The 21,151-nt window shown below is 37.9% G+C and overlaps 1 protein-coding gene across 2 annotated transcripts in view; it reads left to right on the top strand.

The window, feature by feature from the left end:
* The first annotated feature begins 341 nt into the window (after nt 1-341).
* CLHC1 (clathrin heavy chain linker domain containing 1) overlaps nt 342-21,151 on the top strand; it is a 61,111-nt gene continuing 40,301 nt past the window's right edge. The window contains exons 1-7 of one of the 2 annotated variants that reach the window (XM_008578839.1): nt 342-518; nt 6,269-6,456; nt 10,420-10,553; nt 13,668-13,869; nt 13,984-14,096; nt 14,592-14,676; nt 17,035-17,141. In XM_008578839.1, coding sequence (XP_008577061.1) covers nt 342-518; nt 6,269-6,456; nt 10,420-10,553; nt 13,668-13,869; nt 13,984-14,096; nt 14,592-14,676; nt 17,035-17,141 — 1,006 coding nt within the window. Of the gene's footprint in view, nt 519-6,220; nt 6,457-10,419; nt 10,554-13,667; nt 13,870-13,983; nt 14,097-14,591; nt 14,677-17,034; nt 17,142-21,151 lie in introns of both variants that reach the window. The other variant, XM_008578838.1, reaches the window with a different exon arrangement.

The following is a 21,151-nucleotide window of genomic DNA, read 5'->3' as shown; positions in this document are numbered from 1 at the left end:
TATGAGAGGAATTGTGTTTGATTAGTAAGAGAAGAGCTCTTAATTGACTGGCGTTTGGTATTTCTGTCCCACAGGTATAGCACATAACAGTAAAATAGCATAGACCTCTTAGTTCATAGGTTAAATGATTATATCAGAAACAGATCTGTGGGAAGTTTTTCTTTTCTGAGACGAATATTCATTTTTTAAATCAATATTTGACTTATTTTTTTTAAAGCTTAATAAAGCTTTAGATTAATTGATGGTCTTTATTTCTTTCAGGTTTATCAAAATTATGGCTTTGTTGTAAAAGCAGGTCAAGATTTAACTTCTCTGGTGACCGAGTGTGCAGATTGTGACAAATGTCGGTCCAAGAAATAAATAAACATGCAGTTCTCCCTCCCATCATTAGAAGAAGTGACAAGGAATTTTTGGAAAGCATGCAGAGATACATAATTAGAGAAACTGAAAGAGTGGGCTGTAATGAGAAAGGACCTGCTGATGAATATTACATCATATACCGAAATGTTTTTGATAAGGTATTATAATGTTCTTTAAGACAGTGAAGTTTCCATAAGGGTAGAAATGATCTATCTTGATGACTAATATTGCTACCTTAGTAACACCACTGCTTGTTTGACCACATTGCATTTGTCAATGTCGAGAAGTTCATCCAATTTTTCAGAAAGGGATAATGGGGAAAACGCAATGCTGGGATTTATATTACCTGACTGTTAATGAGTGTTTCAGTTATTTTAACTTAAGAGCAGGCTATCAGCTTTTGATCAACAACCTGGCTATGCCCCCTTTCATAGTCATTTTGATATTACCATTTGAAGGTATCATCTGATTTGTTAAGAACTGGGCTGCAAGCAGGAACCTGGTAACCTTGTTTTGGGTTTGTTTGTAGCATCATTAAAGTCTTGGTTTAGATTTGGTTTAGCATATTAAATTGAGACCCCTTGTAGACTAGAGGTCTAGATATGCATGGTGAACAAGGGGTTTGACTGGACTTAATAATGGAGATATGTAAATCAGGTTAGAAAATGCTCTGGTTTTATATAACATATTTGATTTTGCTTTTTGAGGTTTTAGGAATACCTATTTTTCCTTATAAACAATTGCAGTTTGCCCACTGATTCTAAATTTTTACTTAGCTTTTTTTACACACCCCACTTCAAAGATGCTCTGAAAGTAAAATAAGCGAAATCAACATCCTTTTCTCCTTGCCTAGAGAAAGTATTTACCCTAAGACTTCAGTAAACTATAAATAGCCACAGGCAAAATAGGAACTCAGTCTTTTGTTTAATTTATAAACATTACACACTATGAATCTTATTTCTCCTCTAAATAAAAACCTAGCGCCTCATTCTAAGGAAAAGTGAGCACAAAGTAGTGATTTGTACCTACCAGTGGAATTAAGAAAATTGATACATATCCGTAAAAGTATAAAATAAAGTCTTTTCCTTTTAAGTCATCCAGAAAATCGATCTTTTAGAATTTGTACATTGGCAGATAAGCTTCATTTTATATTTTGTTATGATCAATGATACTGCTCTTGGTGTTTTAGTTATTAAAGAATGTACTGGATGAATATTTAAATAAAGGCAGTGTCTCAAATAGGTTTCGTAAATATCAAGAGTCATGCTGAGACTCTTGTGTGAAATCAGTAAAGGAAAGTTATTATAATTGTGATGTGCTTATCTTTGCATGCCCAAATGCTAACATTTGAATTTTTCTTACATGAAAAGCTGTCTGCTTTAAATTAGTGTAGTTATAGTGAAGTCCTTTTGGAGGTGGTGTTAGTAAATTTAATTCTTACAGAAAACACATGGGGTTAAATAAAAAATAATATCTACATCTATAGTCCATTTTCCTTTTCTCCCCACTCTCCAAGATTTCCATCTGGACTATTTGTACATTGTATAATTGTAAAGTGTACATTTGTATATGGTAAAGAATTCTATTCAGTACTAAGAGGGGATCTGAAATGGAAATCATTTGGTACTTAGAGAAACTTTTCTTTTTGCTTCTCAATAACAGATAATTTACCTTTTTCATTTTCGCAGTATTCCAGGACAGTGATTTTTTTTTTTAAAGGATGACCGGTAAGGGGATCTCAACCCTTGGCCTGGTGTTGTCAGCACCACGCTCAGCCAGTGAGCGAACCGGCCATCCCTATATAGGATCCGAACCCGTGGCCTTGGTGTTATCAGCACCGCACTCTACCGAGTGAGCCACGGGCCGGCCTCAGGACAGTGATTTTTAATGAACTGTTAATGACTGCCTTCTCTGATCTCCCTTCCCTCTTAGAAGGATCTAGTGAAGAGCGATAAAAGTGTCAGCTTGCATCTCTGGGTACTTGAAACCAGAGATAGATGGTTCAATCTGGAGAATCAATCTTGAATCAAAGCAAGGAAGGCCTGAGACTCATATGTCAATAGCTGGGGGTAGATTAGAGTGAGCCAAGGGCCTAGTAAGCAAAGAAGACTGAAGCTAGGAAGAGTGAGCTTCTATAGAAATGGTGATTTATGTCAAATCTTTTTTTTTTTGAAGAAAAATTTTATTTTAAAGGTATGCTTGGTAAATGCATTCAACATATTTTAAAACAAATTTCAGTACTCACAAGAATGGGTTGACAGATCCTTGTTAAATACTTTTGTCGGCCTTGTCTTCTGGTTAGTTTTTTGTTTCTGTTTTTATTTTTATTAAGTTTATTTATTTATTTATTTACATTCTATGATGTTGCAGAGCAGCTGGGGGTACGGGGAGGGGAAGAGGGAAGGAAATAGGGTGCGAGGAGGAGGAAGGAGGAGGGGTGGGGTTGAGGCCTGTGGCACCCCCCTCATTCCTGCATTCCTGGAAGGCCAGGGGGCTTCCAGCAGTGGCTTGGTCATTGCTAGGCTGGGTGCAGATGTCAGAGGAATGTGGCTGCAGCCATTGCTCTACCCCCTCCCTGGCTTGAGAGCCCAGGGGGACTTCCGGTTCTTCTAGGTGTTATAAGTGTTCTTTGGTGACGTAAGACCTTTAATAGTTAATATCAAACTTTGTCTCTGGTCTGTGGGTATTTCATTTTTTTCTTTCAGTTCTGTGTTGGGTTATTTGCTGTTCCCAGCATTTAAACTCTGCACTGGAACTAATTTGTTGTCCTTTGCTTACTTCTAAAATGGGGGAACTTCCTGTGGGGACCAGTACTTGAGCTCTGTGGTTGAGCTAAATTGCTGCTTTGCTGCTGATTCCCTGGGGAAGGTTTTTTGTGAGGCTCAGATTTTAATGGTTGACTTTATAGGTACTTCCAGCTTTCATGAGATCTGGTACACCTGGGTTGCATAGAAACTCTGGTCTGGGCCTGAGTCTTTCAGCAAACTGCACCCACTACAATTCTATATTCCTGACCAGTCTCTGAGTTGTCCTACGCTGATTGGAGGGTAGATCAGCTGTCCTTGCTGTGTTCCAGTGTTCCCCTGGTGGGCCAGTCTCCCCCACCACCCATGCTCCAAACCCTTCCCATGGGACAGGCCATGCACTGGTCCCATGCAATGACTCACTGGCCTCTGAGTGGCTCCTTTTTTTCAGTTGTTTTGGCTCCTTGCTCCTATGTGGGTCCACAGGAACCCCATTAGTAGTTTTGCTGGCCTGGGGGCCACCAAGGCCCTCTTCTCCCCTGCAGCCTCCAAACAACTTCATCCAAAGGTCACAGCTGGAGCTTTTGCCGGTTGCTGCTCCATGTGCTCACCAGGGCCAGCCTTGAAGTGGCTGGGGCTTGAAATTGTGGGAGTGGTCCTTTCTTTCTTTCATTGTGGCTTATCCTGCCTTCATGAACTCTGTAGGTCTCTCCTCCTCTTCCCCCGAGCTCTAGCAGCTCCAGCTTGGCTGTCATTGCTTTCTAATAGTTGTAAATTGGTTGATTTGTGGGAGAGAGTGATGCTGGGGGTGGTCTGTTCCGCCATCTTGAATGACTTGTCTGTATGTCAAATCTTAAATGACACTAAAAAAAAAGAAAAAGGAAATGGGGGACTTATGGATGCAGCTGGATTCTGGAAAGTGCTTTTGTGTTCCTAGTAGCATGTTGTACAGGTAGTTCAGATTCATACGGAGGAGCTGAGGTGGAATGGATACCATTCCTCTTCTCTCTCTGATCCCTGCACCTGCTAAGTATTGCTGTGGTTTTCTTGAGTTTAGTGGAAGCATTAATACAGGGGTCACAAACTTGAATGCCTGCAGAGGGCAGGAAGGTAATATAAAAGAGTTAAGTGGGCTGGCTATAAGAGAATTAAAAATGAAGGTGACTGCGGTAAAATGAAGAACCAGCCTAATCTAAAGCTTCAGCTATTACTGCCATTAAGGATTCCATGTTGGTAGACTTCTCAGAGTTTTGTTGTTTTTTTTTTTTTTTTTAAAGATGACCGGTAAGGGGATCTTAACCCTTGACTTGGTGTTGTCAGCACCACGCTCACCCAGTGAGCTAACTGGCCATCCCTATATGGGATCCGAACCCGTGGCCTTAGTGTTATCAGCACCGCACTCACCCGAGTGAGCCACGGGCCGGCCCAGACTTCTCAGAGTTTTTAAGAGAAGCTGAAAATATGGATTTTGGTGAAATTTTATAAATTTTAAAATATTTTGTGGGTCAAGCAGAATTGCCTGCTGTATTCTACCTATGGCGTGCAACTTTGCATCCTCTACTTTAATTTTTTTTTTTTTTTTTTTTTTAAAAAGATGACCGGTAAGGGGATCTCAACCCTTGGCTTGGTGTTGCCAGCACCACGCTCAGCCAGTGAGCAAACCGGCCATCCCTATATAGGATCCGAACCCGTGGCCTTGGTGTTATCAGCACCGCACTCTACCAAGTGAGCCACGGGCCGGCCTGCATCCTCTACTTTAATGCATTTTCTGTGCATTCTTTGAGGTTTCCATACATGTTCTTCTGAAGTCTGTTTCTTCTGACAAACAGATGTGGAAGCTGATCATGGTATCACTACAAGTCTATTATTTACCCATTAATGTGTCTGAGTTGTCTTGGATTGTTGGATCACATCACCAGGGCATGTGAAGTAGAGGATGGCCAGGAGCAGCAGGGTACTTAATTTAGAAGACCACAGATTGATGTCATCTCTCATATTAAAAGTTACTAATTTGGGTGGAAAGATAGTATGGTTATGTCAAAAAGACAACCAGTGTCTCTCGCTCAAATATCCTCTGCTGGTACTTGCCACTGATCAACAATCTCCTTATATAATTTCTTGATAGACCAGATATCTTTTTGGATAACTTTTTCTAGATATTGTTTTGCTAAAGAAAAGCAGTGAGGGGTACTCAGAGATGTAGCAGATATAGGATAGAAAGCATAATTTCAGCTTTCAGAGAAAATTATGGATTGATCACATCTATTCCCTATAGATATTAATCCCTTCTGAAATCCTCATGAGTAGAACTTGGAAACCATAAGTTATTTATAACTTTTCTGTTTTTCTTGTTTAACTTATTTAAAAAAATGAGTAGAACTTGGAAACCATAAGTTATTTATAACTTTTCTGTTTTTCTTGTTTAACTTATGATTAATTGTTTCTTAATGATTTATTTTTGCCTGGGTAATGCATATCCAAGATTAACAAACTAAATAAACAAACAAACCAATAAAGGAACGCGTATAAAGGAAAGTCAGGCCCTTCTTATCTCAGGCCCTACATCTCCTTTTCTTCTCCCCTGGTACCCACTGTTTCTGTTTTCTTCTGTTATCCTTCCAGAGATGCTCTGTGCTTAAATATAATTGGAATGTGATGAGGGGTTTTTTACAGTTGCACTTGACATCTTGGGAGTAGAAATGCAATAGGAATTGAGAGTATTGATCAGCCAGTAGGAACTGATAGATTAAAATATAGGGAGGTAAAGAAGACCAGGATTTTAAGGTCTAAATGAAGTCAGAGACTAGATTTCAAGAGAGTAAGATATGTAATTAAGATTCAGAGCCAGGAAAATTAGACATGTTATTAGTTTTAACTGACATCGTATAATGTATATGTTCATACCAAGTAGAACAAAAATATGGACTTTTTCTCTCTCTTATATTTAAGCTCACAGTATCTACTGTAATGATCTACACAGAGCACATTATCAGTAAACATTGTCGTTAGTGTCCAGTCATGTTTGAATTTGCTGTAAAATTTTTTGATTTCTGGTTGCTAATCATGTTTCATTTAAAAAATAATCTACAATGCTATCTGCAAGGCTTTTGATCCAGTCTCCTAGGAAAAATTTCAGTACCATAGACAGAAAAATTGTATTTCAGGTAATAGAATATGTCAGTGCATACAAATCCATTCTTACTTCAATCAAAAAAGAATATGATGCCTTTATTGAGACAATTAAGAAAGGCCGAAGAACTGCATTTTATCTTCATGGAAAACTTAAAGTTTTGGCAGCAGAGCCCACAGCCTTGGTATATCACAGGAAAAGAACAATCCAACTTGAAACAAAGTAAGTATATTAGTAACTAGCTCAAAAGGTGATAATTGCTACTTGATTATAATAACTAGCCAGTGTAACTCTAGCCAGTGATTCTTAGTCCTTTTGAATTTCAATTTTATTTTAAAGCCATGTTTTTCTTTTACTCTCTCCTGCCAACTTGAAATTACTGTACTTTTTATTTATTCAAGTAAAAAATATTAATTTTGTTTGAGATTTTATGATGCCTCTTATAGTTGGAGGCACATTGTAGTATTATAAATGAGGGATGCACGTAATTGCTCCAGGTAATTTCTTGCATGGAAGATTTTTTTTTTTTTTAAAGATGACCGGTAAGGGGATCTTAACCCTTGACTTGGTGTTATTAGCACTATGCTCTCCCAAGTGAGCTAACGGGCCATCCCTATACAGGGATCTGAACCCGTGGTCTTGGTGTTACCAGCACCACTCTCTCCCAAGTGAGCCACGGACTAGCCCTGGAAGATTTGATAGTACAATTTCATAATTACTATCTGAATTAATCCTGTGATGCACAAAAGTAAGTAAGCTATTGGCAGAGAATAAAATGCTCACTCTTGTTGAGTTGTGTTATATTTTCAGCATTATATTTGGTAAATGATGGGTCGATTATTTTTATAGATAATATCTATTTTTTTTTCTTTTTTGTCTTTTTTACTGACTGGTAATGGGATTGCAACCCTCGGTGTTGCACCTGCACCGCGCTCAGCCAGTGAGCGGGACCCGGTCTCCACATGGGATCCGATCCCTCGGCGGGAGCGCCGCCGCGCTCCCAAGTGGCGCACTCTCCAGTGCGCCACCGGGCCGGCCCATTTATAGATAATTTCAAATCAACTTGGAAAATTATGCAAAGTTTGACCTCTGTTTCTGGTAATAGGGCTGGCTAGATGTTGGAATAGACCTTCCTCTTGGGGAAAAATGCTACATAAAAAATTTTTAAAAATCTTTCCAAAAGCTGTCAAGATAGTAAGAGATTATCAGGGCAAAAGCCTAACAGAAGACAAAAGAAGCAGAGCACTAAAGCTGCTTTGGCCCTAAGAACATTTATTACAACTAGTGACTGTAAGTTTCAGTTTTTACTGTGCCATGAGGGATAAAAGGCAAAGCCCAGAATCTTCCCAAGGGGTATAGTTTACTGGGAAACCCTCCCCATATAAAGCTAGGATTATAAATGGCTGCATTCTTCTTTTTTTTGACCGGTAAGGGGATTGCAACCCTCAGCATGGTGTGGTCTGCACCACACTCAGCCAGTGAGCGCACCGGCCATCCCTATATAGGATCCGAACCCGCGGCCTCAGCGCTACCAGCACCACACTCTCACGAGTGAGCCACAGGGCCAGTCCAATGGCTGCATTCTAATAGGGTGAACCAGAGGTAAACTGCTCCACCCCTGAGGAAAACTGCCTTCTGGTCAGAAGACTACTGATGAGTATAAGACTTATTTTTGTGGCAATGAAATGTTCTCGAATTAAGTAGTGGTGGTGGTTGCACAATTCTGTGAATATACTAAAATTCACTGAATTATACACTTTACAGGGTGAATTTTAAGGTATGTGAACTATGTTGCAATGAAATTGTTATATGGGGGACAGAGTGAGAAGCTCTAAAAGAAAAGTGAATATGGGACAGAGACAATATTTGAAGAGATAATGGCTGAGAATTTTCTAGAAACGGTGAAAGATACCAATTCACAGATTCAAGAAACTCAGAGTCCTCAAGCATGATAAATGCTAAGAGATACTCAACTAGATTCATTATAGTGAAGTTGTCAAAAATAAAGAGATCATAAAACTAGCATAGAAAGGAGCAACAATTGGATGTCTTCTCATCCATTTCATAGCATATATTGGAACTTAATTCCTTTTTATGGCCAAATAATACTCCATTGTATATATGCCACATTTTGTTTATCTGTTCATCTGTTGATGGATAGTTGGGTTATTTCCACCTTTGGCTATTTTGAATAACGCCTCTGTAAACATTTATGTACAAGTATCTGCTTGAGTCTCTGCTTTCAATTCTTTTTAAAGTTTGTTTATTTTTAACATATCTTTCTTCTATAAACACAAATTTATTTGGAATAAAGCCAAAGGATATTTTATTTCCACAGTCCTTCTTTCATAAATACTGTAAGCTCTTACTCTGACTGTCTGTAGTTACCAAGAACTCTATATAATAATCAGAAGCAAGGAGCACTTATCTACTGGCAAACTGGTTTTTAATTTGCCCCTAACCCTGTGACATACGTTGACAAAATTTCTCTCCCTGACAACTTTACTTAGGCTCCCCTGAACTCTTTTTCAAATAGGCCTGACTTTTGGACTTCCTATTCATCTCTACACTGTCCAATTTTTAGCAAGAATCCTATCAAGTAGGTTTTGCCAGAGTCCCTCAACTTTGATATCTGATCACCGCAGATATCTGATTAAATTCCTCATCCGCCACCATCCCCCAAGTGATGTCTGATCATCCAGGCCTGCCTTTAGCAAGAATCCTATCAAGTAGGTTTTGCCAGAGTCCCTCACCTTTGATATCTGATCACCGCAGATATCTGATTAAATTCCTCATCCGCCACCATCCCCCAAGTGATGTCTGATCATCCAGGCCTGCCTTTAGCAAGAATCCTGTGAGGTCAATTTAGTGAAATCTCTCCTTATCCCTGTTTCCTCTTAGTAATTTTCCATACACTGATCCCTCCCCCACCCCCACCCCATACTGCTCCTTGGGTGTAAATTCCCCTTTCCCATGTTGTATTCAGAGTTAAACTCATTCTTTCTTCTCCACTCCAAAACCACATTGCATTGGTCCCTACACCAATTGCTATGGCCCCCCTTGAATAAAGTCTTCCTTACTGTGTTTAACAAGTGTCATGAATAATTTTTTTCTGTAGCAGTATCTTATTTATTTTAATCTGTTATTTCTCCCATGGGCTAACATAACTAGGAAGTAAACTTCAAATAATGCTTAAAAGAAGTTTATACAACTTTTTGATCTTTCAGATCTCCACTTCTGGATGAACTCAGTTTTATCTCAGAGAAGTGCTATCCTTCCTCTAGCTCTAAGATCAAAATTGTTGTAAGAGGCTGAATAATGCCCCTCAAAGGTAGCTGGTCCTAATCCTGGTAACCTGTAGATTTCAAATCCTCAAATTAAGGATTTGCAATAGGGAGATTATCCAGGTGGGTCCTAAATACAGTTACAAGTGTTCTTATAAGAGGAAGCAGAGGGAGCTTTGACACAGGTGGAGGAGAAGGCGAAGGCACCGTGACCTTGATGGAAGAGACTGAAGTGAATCAGCCATAGACTGCAGCCCCCACAGGCTGGAAGAAGCAAAGAACAAATTCTGGAGGAAGCACAGCCCTGACAGCACTTGGATTTTGGTCTGGTGATACTGACTTTGGATTTTTGAGCTCCAGAACAATGAGAGAAAAAATCTCTGTTTTGATTTTTTTTTTTTTTCTTTCTGGAGGCTGGCCAGTATGGGGATCCAAACCCTTGGCCTTGGAGTTATCAGCACCATACTCTTCCAAGTGAGCTAGCTGGCCATCCGTTAATTTCAGTTGTTTTAAGTCACCATGTTTGTGGTAATTTGTTACAACACCAAAGGAAACTAATACAATTACTCACAAAAATAATTTTTAAATTGCAAAAGTACTTCTCCACGAAAAGGAATAGACAGTATTTTGTGGTCAGATTATTGTGTTTAACAATTATAAATTTCCAGTAAGATTAAGAATCATAGTCAGTATGAGGTTTTATTGATGCTCTGAAAGAAAATTTTTCCTCATTTGTGAGGTAAACTTTTTCAGGGCATTGTTTTTTCAAGTTCCTCCTAGTTCATATTGGTTCAAAATGAAAATTAGCCAAAATAATTATTTAACTTGTTTTACTTTAAATCTTATGATTCAAGAATTAAATTAGCTGAAAGATGCATAAGAAAGCCTTTCTGTTTTTCAGAATGAGGATTATTGAAAATAATTCCTTGAAGATTCGATTGCAGATAGATCAAATGAAACAGCTTAGGGCAGAGTATGACACAAAAGAAGTAAAATATTGTACTTTCTCCAAAGATCCTTCAAAACCTATTCCAGGTACTGTATTTAGTCTAAAATATTTGAGAGAAATCCCAACTGTTACAAGAAATCCCTCTTATTACCTGTTACACAAATTAATATAAACATGCTGATATGTGTGCATCTTCCAAGTGTTTGTTATTCAAACAACTTTAGTCAGGACTCTAAGTAGATACAAGGGAATGAGAAAACTTTAAACAGCACTAAAAGATTAAAAGAGTTTCTGTCTGTCTGGGTTATATCAAGTATAATGCCTTGGCTCTTAAAGTGTGGTTCCTGCACCAACATCAGCATCACCTGGGAACCTGACAGAAATGGAAATTTTTAGGCCCCACCACAGACTTTCTGTGTCAGAAACTCAATGGGTGGAGTTCAGCAGTCTGTTTTAACAAGTTTTCCAGGTTATTCTGATGCTCTCTGCAGTGTGAGAACCACTGATACATAATATATGGAAAAACTGTAGGGTATTGAGTTATGTTGCATATCGATGATTCACGTCGATGTCAGCATTCACTGTTTCCACATTGTCAGTATAATACTGTTGCCATATTTTAAGAAATTGGAGTATATCCTGGAATTAATTCTGGATGTTGATGGGTTTGTATGATGAATAGATAAAGGAATTGCAAATATTCATACTGGAGAAAAGAAAGACTTTGAGAATAGACAACAGTATCCAAAAATTTTAAGGATTTTGGTTAGTGTTTATCCAGGGGCAGAATCAACATGTGAAAATTTTAGGAAACCAGATTTGGTCACATGGAAGAAGCTATGTCTTGTGGTAATGAGCTACTCCATACTAGAGGATTTCAGCTGAGGTTGAATGATCATCTTGTGTTTGGTGGAAGCAGGGATTAGACTCACTTCCAAATACAAAATTGTGACTAACAAACTACAAATGAAATACATTTGAATATGTACAGACTGACAAATTGAGTAAGTGCTGAGAAGATTCAGGATAAGGGAATGATTAAAATTGAGTAGGATTAATACAAAGATTTCTGAAGGAGCGGAATTTTGAGATACATTTTAAAGTCAACAGTTGGCCCAAATGAGAAAGGAAGACATTTGAAGTACATGAGAGTGAGAGAGTGTATGTGTTATGAACAGTGAATAGAGGGAACAGTGACAGAGGGAGAGAAGACAAGATTTGTCAGGCATTTATAAGTTTTGCATTTGAAAAGAAGAAACTGATTACCCTGGGGTTAGCTATAGTAGAGTAATGGGAGGTTTGGTTAGAGAGAAATCCATTGACAAAATCCTAAGTTGTTAGGCAGAGGCTGTTGGTGTACTGAGTAATAGTGATAGTTAGGGGTTTTCATCTCACTCTACCCACTCACCTTTCAATACAACCATCCTTATGGTTATAAAGCTTAACAGCTCACACCATTTAGTACAGGACTGATCCTGACACGTGCCATTCTGAACAACTTACTCGGACAGTACTACCTCAGGGGTTTTGGGATAGACCCCACTTTCTGGCCAAGCCTTAGCACAAGACTTATCTGAACTCCCCCCAACTTGTAGCACTTTAATACAATATTTAGATGACCTCCTTCGTAGCCCCTCCTATGAGGATTCACAGGCCCACACTGTTGCTCTCCTTACTTTCCTGCTGGCCTGCAGGGGACATCAAATGTCCCCAGCAAGGCTCAAAATTCTTCTCCTTCGGTTGCCTATTTGGGAGTTCACCTCACCCTCAATACCAGAGAAATAATGGTGGATTCACAGAAGTCTAATTTCTAAACTCCCTACTCGTACTACAAATGGTGAAATCCTTTCTTTCTTGGGGCTTGCAGGGTATCTTCACCTTTGCTTTCTTAACTTTGGTGCACTAGCAAAACCACTTTATGGGGCATCTAAAGGGGAACCTGCCATTCCTTTAGATCCCACAAAGGCCATTCATTCTCCCTTCCAGCAATTAAAAGCCACTCTTTTCAAAGCCCCAGCTCTATCCCTCCAATATCTATCCCATCTTTTTATCTGATACATCACCAAAACCCAAGGATTGGCAGTCGGGATTTTGGGACAAGAGGCAGGAGATATTTTCTCCTTGGTTACATACTGTTGGAAACAGGGAGCTGCCCTGAACGCAGGGGTCCCCTAGGAGGCACAGCTCTCGTCCAGCTGCATCCAGCTGACGAAGCTTCATGAGATTCAAAGAGAATTGTTTTGAAAATAGCTGGAGATGTTTTTTAGGAAGTCTAGACTTTTGACCTTGGAGCATTCCTGAGAACTTGGGAGTGTGAGCTATTCCTGTAAACCCACGCATCCAGCTGCTTATGAAGAATTAGTAACCCTTTGTTTAGACATGCTCTTAGAAAAGTATATAAGGAGAAATGCCTGTTGAATAAAGCACAACAGTTCTTCAAGGCTGTTTGTCCTCCTGACCCCATCTTTTGTCTCTTGTCTCTTTTCTAATCCTGCGCTCGTCTTCTCGCCCCACCATCTCCGGCTGGCTTCTGGCTACGTACCTCTCTAAACAACTAGACACCACAGCACAGGCATGGGCCTGGCAGCAGCCACCCTTCAAGCACAATAAAGCTCTAAAGTAACTTTTGGACAACAAACAGTAATTTGTTCCCCCATCAACTTCAAGACCTTCTCAGCCATAAGTCCAAGTCAATTCTCTCCCCTTCCCACCTACAACATCCACCTTACTTTCATTGAAAATTCCCAGTTCTATAAACCAGGGGTGGTGGGGGGGAGAAGATATAACAACTATACTTTTTTGAAGTTGTTACAACAAGCAAACGGAAAGGACATTCTTGGGTGGGAGGGGAGAGAGGGAGGAGGGAGGGAGGTGTCGGTGATGGGCCATAATAATCAAATACATTGTATATTGACAAAATAAAAATTTAACGAAAAAAAATTTTTTTTTTCAGATGCTAAGGTGTGTATGTTCTCAGAACAATCAATTTTCACTGAATCTTCATTGATGATATTTAAAACTGTCAGCCAATTAAAATTTTATGCTGATTTTATGTTCAGTAAGCTACAAATACATGCTACCATTTCTGAATTATTTCTTAACATAGCGATCTATCTGACTCATCTTGCTAAGATTTGCTGTTTGAGCACAAGAGTCACACACATAGTTTGGCCTATTTGATTTGTTCCCTTTAACCTTAGGCATGACTCTCCAGGAATCCGTCAATCTAGACACTCTCACTAAATACATGAAACATCTTGAAGATAAATATGCAGAAATTAAACAAGCTATTTCAATAAACTATGTACCAGCTCAGAGGAAGGCTGATTTAGATGAGGAAATGATTGTGGTGTTAAAACGGCGAGATGTAGCTGAAAATAGGAACAAAGAGTTACAGTTTCGGTATGCAAGTTGATTACATATTTTTAAAGTTTTAAGCTTTTATTTATGTTTATTCTAATATTCCACCATTTGATTTTAGGTTCAGTATGTTGATTTTTTTTTTTATCTTTATAGTCATCGAAGACTGCAGATTATTTCACATGCACTTACTTCATGGGTAAAATCTGATATGAGCAGCTCATTTCAAGACGTCGTGGAGCAAATTCAGAAAACCAAGGATTTACATGGTAGTTTATCTGTATTTTTTATTTAGCACAAATAATGGAAGACATTTTTTCTCCAGAAATCTATAGAGTGGGGTTTTCCTATGCCGAGTTTAAAGAAAGCAAAAATATACTTACTTCTGTTAATTCTCTGTTACCCTATGGATTTCTTCCTTCAACAGCTGACAGATAATTGGTAAGGAATAGACATGGGGAGTCAGAGAGAGAATACCTGGAAATGTACCTGAAAATAAGAAAGGATACAGGGAGGTCACTCAGTTTGGGAAGAGATCGATGATGTTAGAAACCATGGCAACAAGTTGTTGGTATTAAAGATGTTAGAAACCATGGCAACAAGTTGTTGGTATTAAACATATATCTTTATTATTTTTGTGTATATTTTTAAAATTTTTATTTTCAATTGACACATATTAGTTGTACATATATATGGGCTACAGTGTGATATTTGAACATGTATGCAATGTGTAAGGATCATCAGTTTACTTTTGATATTTGCAGGTGATCAAGGTATTGTTGAGGAACTACTTGAAGATGATCCAAGCAAGGCAAAAGAAGCTGAAATTATGCTTTACTACATTGAAAGGCAAATATTTTAAAAGCTTTGATTTACCATGTTAAAATGAGCATGTTTACCATTTATTTAGTATCTTGATTAACCATAGTCTCTAACTTTTGTGTCTTTAAAATTCTATTCTGGTAGAAAAATTAGAAAATAAACTAAAAAATTTTTTCATAAATTCTTTGTGGAAAAAAATATTACATTGGGAGTCTAGGAGTTTTTTAGAGGAGATCAGAGGATTGTAATGTTGATTTAAGTTTTATTTATATTTTTCTTTTTTTTTTTTTAAAAGATGACCGGTAAGGGGATCTTAACCCTTGACTTGGTGCTGTCAGCACCACGCTCAGCCAGTGAGCGGGAACCAGTCTGTATGTGGGATCCGAACCCGGGGCCTTGGTGTTATCAGCACCGCACTCTACCGAGTGAGCCACAGGCCGGCCCCAAACACAAATTTAGTTGACTAGATTTTTCTTTTTTTTTTTTAAAAGATGACCGGTAAGGGGATCTTAACCCTTGACTTGGTGCTGTCAGCACCACGCTCAGCCAGTGAGCGGGAACCAGTCTGTATGTGGGATCCGAACCCTTGGCGGGAGCGCCACCGCGCTCCCAAGCGGCGCACTGTAGCAGTGCGCCACCGGGCCGGCCCCTTATTTATATTTTTCTTGCATCCACTAGCCATCAACTTGATGTTACAAAATGCTGAGAATGTCTTCTTGATTCAGATTATCCTAGATATTTCAGTCCTTTTTTCCTCATTATTTTAATTCTATGATACATTAGGAAGGCATATTTCTAATACTTAAGTTACAATATTATAATAGAGGCTTAAAGATATCTAAGACTATATTCTTTAAGAAGTTAATTCATAGGCTATGAGGCCAATACCTAATGACCATATGTAATATTCCTAGTTTTATATGTTAAGCGGTTTTCAACTGTTGATTTTCTTGTTAATATAGCACAAAGAAGGAGGTAAAGATAATTTGGGGGGAGCACCAAAACTTGTGTTATTTCTTTACTCTGGATACTTATCTAATTCTACCAGCTTTTATATGAGACCTAGAAATGGTGCTGATCATAATTCTGAAAGACAAAATCTCTAAAGCCAGAATTCCAAATGCTGAAATTCTGGAAGCTGAATTCCAGCAAAAGAATTTATGCATGTTTTTTCAAATTTGACTCTACAAAAGTGCATTATCACAATGTTGACTTTGTGTGTAAGCATTGTGCATATATGTACATTGAAACTTCCTCAAAAAATGAAGAGATGTCCTTTTTATACATCTACATTTGTGAAAAATTAAATTTCTCAAGATCTCAGCTCTTGAGGCAACTGCATATGTGGTGGTTACCCATCACAGTTTTTAGTGATGAAGACAAAAGACTTAGGTTGTCCCTAATGGTATTTCAGATGACCACAGTTATAAAGCTGGGTGCACGCAATTACCAGCCGTAGTGATGTGCATTTATACATTTTGCTTTTTGACCTATTTCTTTATGAATATGGTTCATCTGTTCATAACTGTTAGACCCGTGTGACTGTTGTTAGTATACCTGAGTGTTTATGCTTGCAAAAATATGTATGTTATCACTGACTATTTTATGTGTAAACTGACCTATGAGGTGTTTTGTCATATTTTTATATGTTTCTAAAATGAATCTCCTGTTAAAAATGTAAATAAATGTCTTTTAAAGAATTTTTAAAATTATTTTTTCCAGAATTATACTTTGGGGATTTCAATCTTTCATGATTGTGATTTTTGGGGATTTTAGACTTTAGGGATTTGATTCTTTCAGAATTTCAACATTTGGGATTATGGCATTCAGGATTGTGTCTTTCAGGATTATGGCCCAAATCCCTGTAGGCTGAGCTTCTAAGCAAATTGCCCTCCTTTCCTCTGATGCCTCCTTTCATTTGGAGATGATATGAAAGAAAAAAATCTGAGTTCATTGTAAATTCACTTCAAGTTCTTTCTTTCAATTCTTTATGGCTTGCTGTTAAGTACTATAGAAATAAGGTACAGGATCAGGTTCAAAGTCAGCTGGCAGATAGGAGTTTTAATTTGAGGCTGGCTGGTTGGCCCAGTTGGTTAGACCACAGTATTGATAACACCAAGGTCAAGGGTTTGGATCCCCTTACTGGCCAGCCGCAAAACAAACAAACAAAAAAAAGTTGTATTTTTGACTTAAAGAAAACAACAGAATAGTAGAAAAAGAATGGAAAGAAAATCTTACAGAGTGAATGAATCTTGTTATAGTTTATTGAATTGCTTTTTATTTTTTCTGTATTATTATGCCACTATATTAGTCTGTATTGACATTTCTAATCAGTTTTCTTTTTTGTGTACTATTATAATGCATTATAAAATGCAATGGCTATAGGTTCAATGAATTAATCTCACATGGTGAATATGAAAAGGCAGCTTATTTTGCAGCAAACAGTCCTAGAAGAATTCTTAGAAACATTGGTACAATGAATAAATTTAAGGGTAAGCATTTCTCCCTGAACGTTATTTAGGTATGCAAATTATACTTTTTTCTCCCCTGTTAGAGTGGAAAGAATATTAAACTGGGACACCAAAGATCTAGGCACCAGCCCTATTTCTACCATTTACTCAGTTTCCTTAGCTGTAACATTAAGGGGATTGATTAGATTTTCTAAATTAAATTATGAAATATTTCAAATATATGGAAAAGTATGAAGAAACATATTAACACCCATGTACTGATTATGAAGATTTAATAAATGCCAGTATTTTGTCAAATTTGCTCCACATCCTTTTGTTTTTGTTTTTGGCAGCTGGCCAGAAGGGATCTGAACCCTTGACATTGGTGTTACCAGCACCATGCTCTAACCAAGTGAGTTAATCAACCAGTCCTCCACATCCTTTTAAAAAACAACTTTCTAGTGCTGGTCAGTTAGCTCATTTGGGAGATCATGGTGCTGGTAATACCAAGATCGTAAGTTCAGATCCCCATACCAGCCAGCTGCCAAAAAATAAAATAAATAAATAACAGCTTTCTCGTGGTAAATTGATATACATAAAACAAATTGTACAAATTTAAAGCGTCTAATTTGGTAAGTTTGGACATATGTCTACACCCACGAGGTCATCACCCAACACTTCCTTCATGGCCCTCAGTAACCGCTCTCTTCCCAGTACTCCCACCCCTGTTCTTCCCAAGCCTCTTCTCCCGGTCCTGAGACAATCACTAATCTGCTTTCAGTCCCCATAGATTACTTTGCATTTTCTAAAATTTCGTATAAATAGAATCATGCAGTAGGTTTTTTTTTTTTTCCCCTTTGACTGACTTCTTGCATTCAGCATAATTATTTTGAAATTCCTGTTGTTGGATCAATAGTTCATTCCTTTTTATTGGTGAGTAGTGTTCTATTTTACAAATACAAGTCTTTTCATCAGATATATGATTCGCAAATATTTTCTCCCAGTCTGTGGCTTGTCTTTTCATTTTCTTAACAGTATCTTTCTTTTTTAAAAAATTTTATTTTATTTTGCTTTTGTTTTGTTTTGTTTTCTGGTGGCTGGCCAGTATGGGGATTCAAACTCTTAACATTATCTTTCTAAGAGTAGAAGGTTTTAACTTTGTTGAAGTCCAATTTGTGAATATTTTATTTTATAGATTGTGATTTTAGTGTCGTACCTAAGAAAACTGTGCCAAATCCAACAAGATTTTTTTCCTCAGAATTTTATTGTTTTAGGTTGACATTAGGTCTATGATCCATTTTGAATTAATTTTTATGTATGGTGTGATGTATATATAGATCAAAGTTTATTTTTTTTTTGCTTGTGTCTATCAGTTGTTCTAGGACAATTTATTAAAAGGACTTTCTCCACTGAATTGTCTTTGTACCATTTGTTGAAAATCAGTTGTCCACATATATGTGGGTCTTCTCTGTTTCATTGTCTGTTTATCTTGATATGAATACCACACTATCTTGATCACTATAGCTTTATAATAAGTCTTGAGCGGGGCCGGCCTGTGGCTCACTCAGGAGAGTGTGGTGCTGATAACACCAAGGCCACGGGTTCGGATCCCATACAGGGATGGCCGGTTTGCTCACTGGGTGAGCATGGTGCTGACAACACCAAGTCAAGGGTTAAGATCCCCTTACCCGTCATCTTTAAAAAAAAAAAAACAAAAAAAACCTTGAAATCAGATAGTGTTCATACTCCGTTCTTTATCAAATTTGGTTTAGATAGTCTAAGTCTTTCATATTTCTCTATACATTTTTAGAATCATCTTTTCAATTTCTACAAAAAGGCTTGCTGGGTTTGGGATTACATTGACTCTATAGATCATTTGGGGACTATTAGACACTGGGCAATACTGGATCTTCTGACCCAATGAACCCATGAACATTGCATATCTCTTCATTTATTTAGGTCCTTTAAATTTTCTTTCAGCAATACTTTGTAGTTTTTAGTATTCAGGTCTGTACATCTTTTGCCAGATTTATCCCTAAGTGATTCATATTTTTTATGCTATTATAACTTTTATTTCAATTTCCTAAATTGTTTGTTGCTAGTATATAGAAATACAATTCAGCTTAAATATATACAGTTTTTATTTTTTTAAAAAAGATTTTAAAGGGCCAGCCTATGGCTCACTTGGGAGAGTGTGGTGCTGATAACACCAAAGCCAGGGGTTCGGATCCCATATAGGGATGGCCGGTTTGCTCACTGGGTGAGCGTGGTGCTGACCACATCAAGTCAAGAGTTAAGATCCCCTTACCGGTCATCTTTAAAAAAAAAAAAAAAAAGATTTTAAAAAAGAAATATAATTGACTCTTGCATATTGGTCCTGTATCCTGCAACCTTGCTAAACTCATTTTTTAGTTCTAGTACTTTTATTGTGGCTTTCTTAGAATTTTCTACCTTGTGTTTTAGTCCGTTTCTATAACAAAATACCTGAGACTGGGTAATTTATAAAGAACAGAGGTTTATTTGGCTTACAATTCTGGGACAGCTGCATCTGGCATGGGCCTCAGGCTGCTTCTACTCATGGCGGAAAGTGGCAGGCAGCCTGCGGGTACAAGCAGGTCACATGGTGAGAGGAAGCAAGAGAGAGAGGGGGAGAGAGAGGGAGAGAGAGGGAGAGAGAGGGAGAGAGAGGGAGAGAGAGAGAGAGAGAGAGAGAGAGAGAGAGAGAGAGAGAGAGAGAGGAGAGGTGCCAGGGTCCTTTAAACAATCAGGTCTCATGGGAACTAATAGAGGGAGAACTCACTCACTAGCCCTCCTCTCCCAGGGAGAGCATTAATCCATTCATGAGGGATCCGCCCCCATGACTCAATCAGTTTCCAACACTGCCACATTGGGGATCAAATTTCCACATGAGTTTTGAAGGGGACAACACATCCAAACTCCATCAGCTGGCCAGTTAGCTCAGTTGGTTAGAGTGCAGCCTTATAACCCCAAGTTCATGGGTTCAGATCCCCATACCGGCCAGCCACACACACACCTACCTAGATGATCATGTCATCTGCTAATAAGGATAGTTGTACTTCTCTCTTTCCAATCTGAATGCCTATTTTTCTTACTTTATTGCACTGTTACAGTGTTGAATGGAAGTGGTGAGAGTGGATATCCCTGCCTTGTTCCTAACCTTAGGGATAAAGCATTTAGTTTTTCGTCATTATGTATGATATTAGTTCTAGGTTTTTCATAGCTTCCCTTTATGAGGTTGATTAAATTCCCTTGTATTCATGGTTAGTGTGAATTTTGATCAGACATGAATGTTAGATTTGTCAAGTTCTTTTTCTGCTTTTATTGAGATGATCATATCATTTTTGTCCTTTAGCCTAATAGCATAATGTGTTGCCTTTCTGGGGGAAACTACACAAAATTTGGTTATTTTACTGTAATTACAGAGTGTGCAACCATCACCGTAAGCTAATTTTAGAACATTTTAATCATTCCAAAAATAAACCTTGTACCCATTAACTCTTCATTCTCTACTTTCCGCCCCCTCTCCAAACCCTAGGCAACCACCAATTTATTTGTTGTCTGTATAGATTTGCCTGTTCTGGACCTTTCATATAAATCAGATCATATGATATGCGGTCTTTTATGACTGGCTTCTTTCACTTTGCGTAATGTTTTTGAGGTTCAGTCATGCTGTAGCATGTATCATTAGTTCATTATTTTTATGGCCAAATAATATTTCATTGTATAAATATTCTACATTTTCTTTATCAGTTGATGGTCATTTGTTTTGTTTTTCCACTTTTTGACTATTATGAATAATGCTACTATGAACATTTGTGTACAGATTTTTGGGGGGACATATGTTTTTATTTCTCTGTTTAGATACCTAGGAGTGAAATTTCTGGGTTATATGGTAACTGTGTGCTAACACTTTGAGGAACTGCTAAACTGTTTGGCTGCACCGTTTTCCATTTCTACCAGCAATATATAACGGTTCCAATTTCTCCACATCTTTTTTTTTTTTTTTTTTTTTTTTTTTTTTTTTTTTTCCA

Source organism: Galeopterus variegatus, unplaced genomic scaffold (assembly GCF_000696425.1).
Source record: "Galeopterus variegatus unplaced genomic scaffold, G_variegatus-3.0.2 Scaffold1773, whole genome shotgun sequence".
Taxonomy (NCBI): Eukaryota; Metazoa; Chordata; class Mammalia; order Dermoptera; family Cynocephalidae; genus Galeopterus; species Galeopterus variegatus.
Note: the sequence above shows the minus strand (reverse complement) of the source record. Positions and strands in the feature narration are given on the sequence as shown.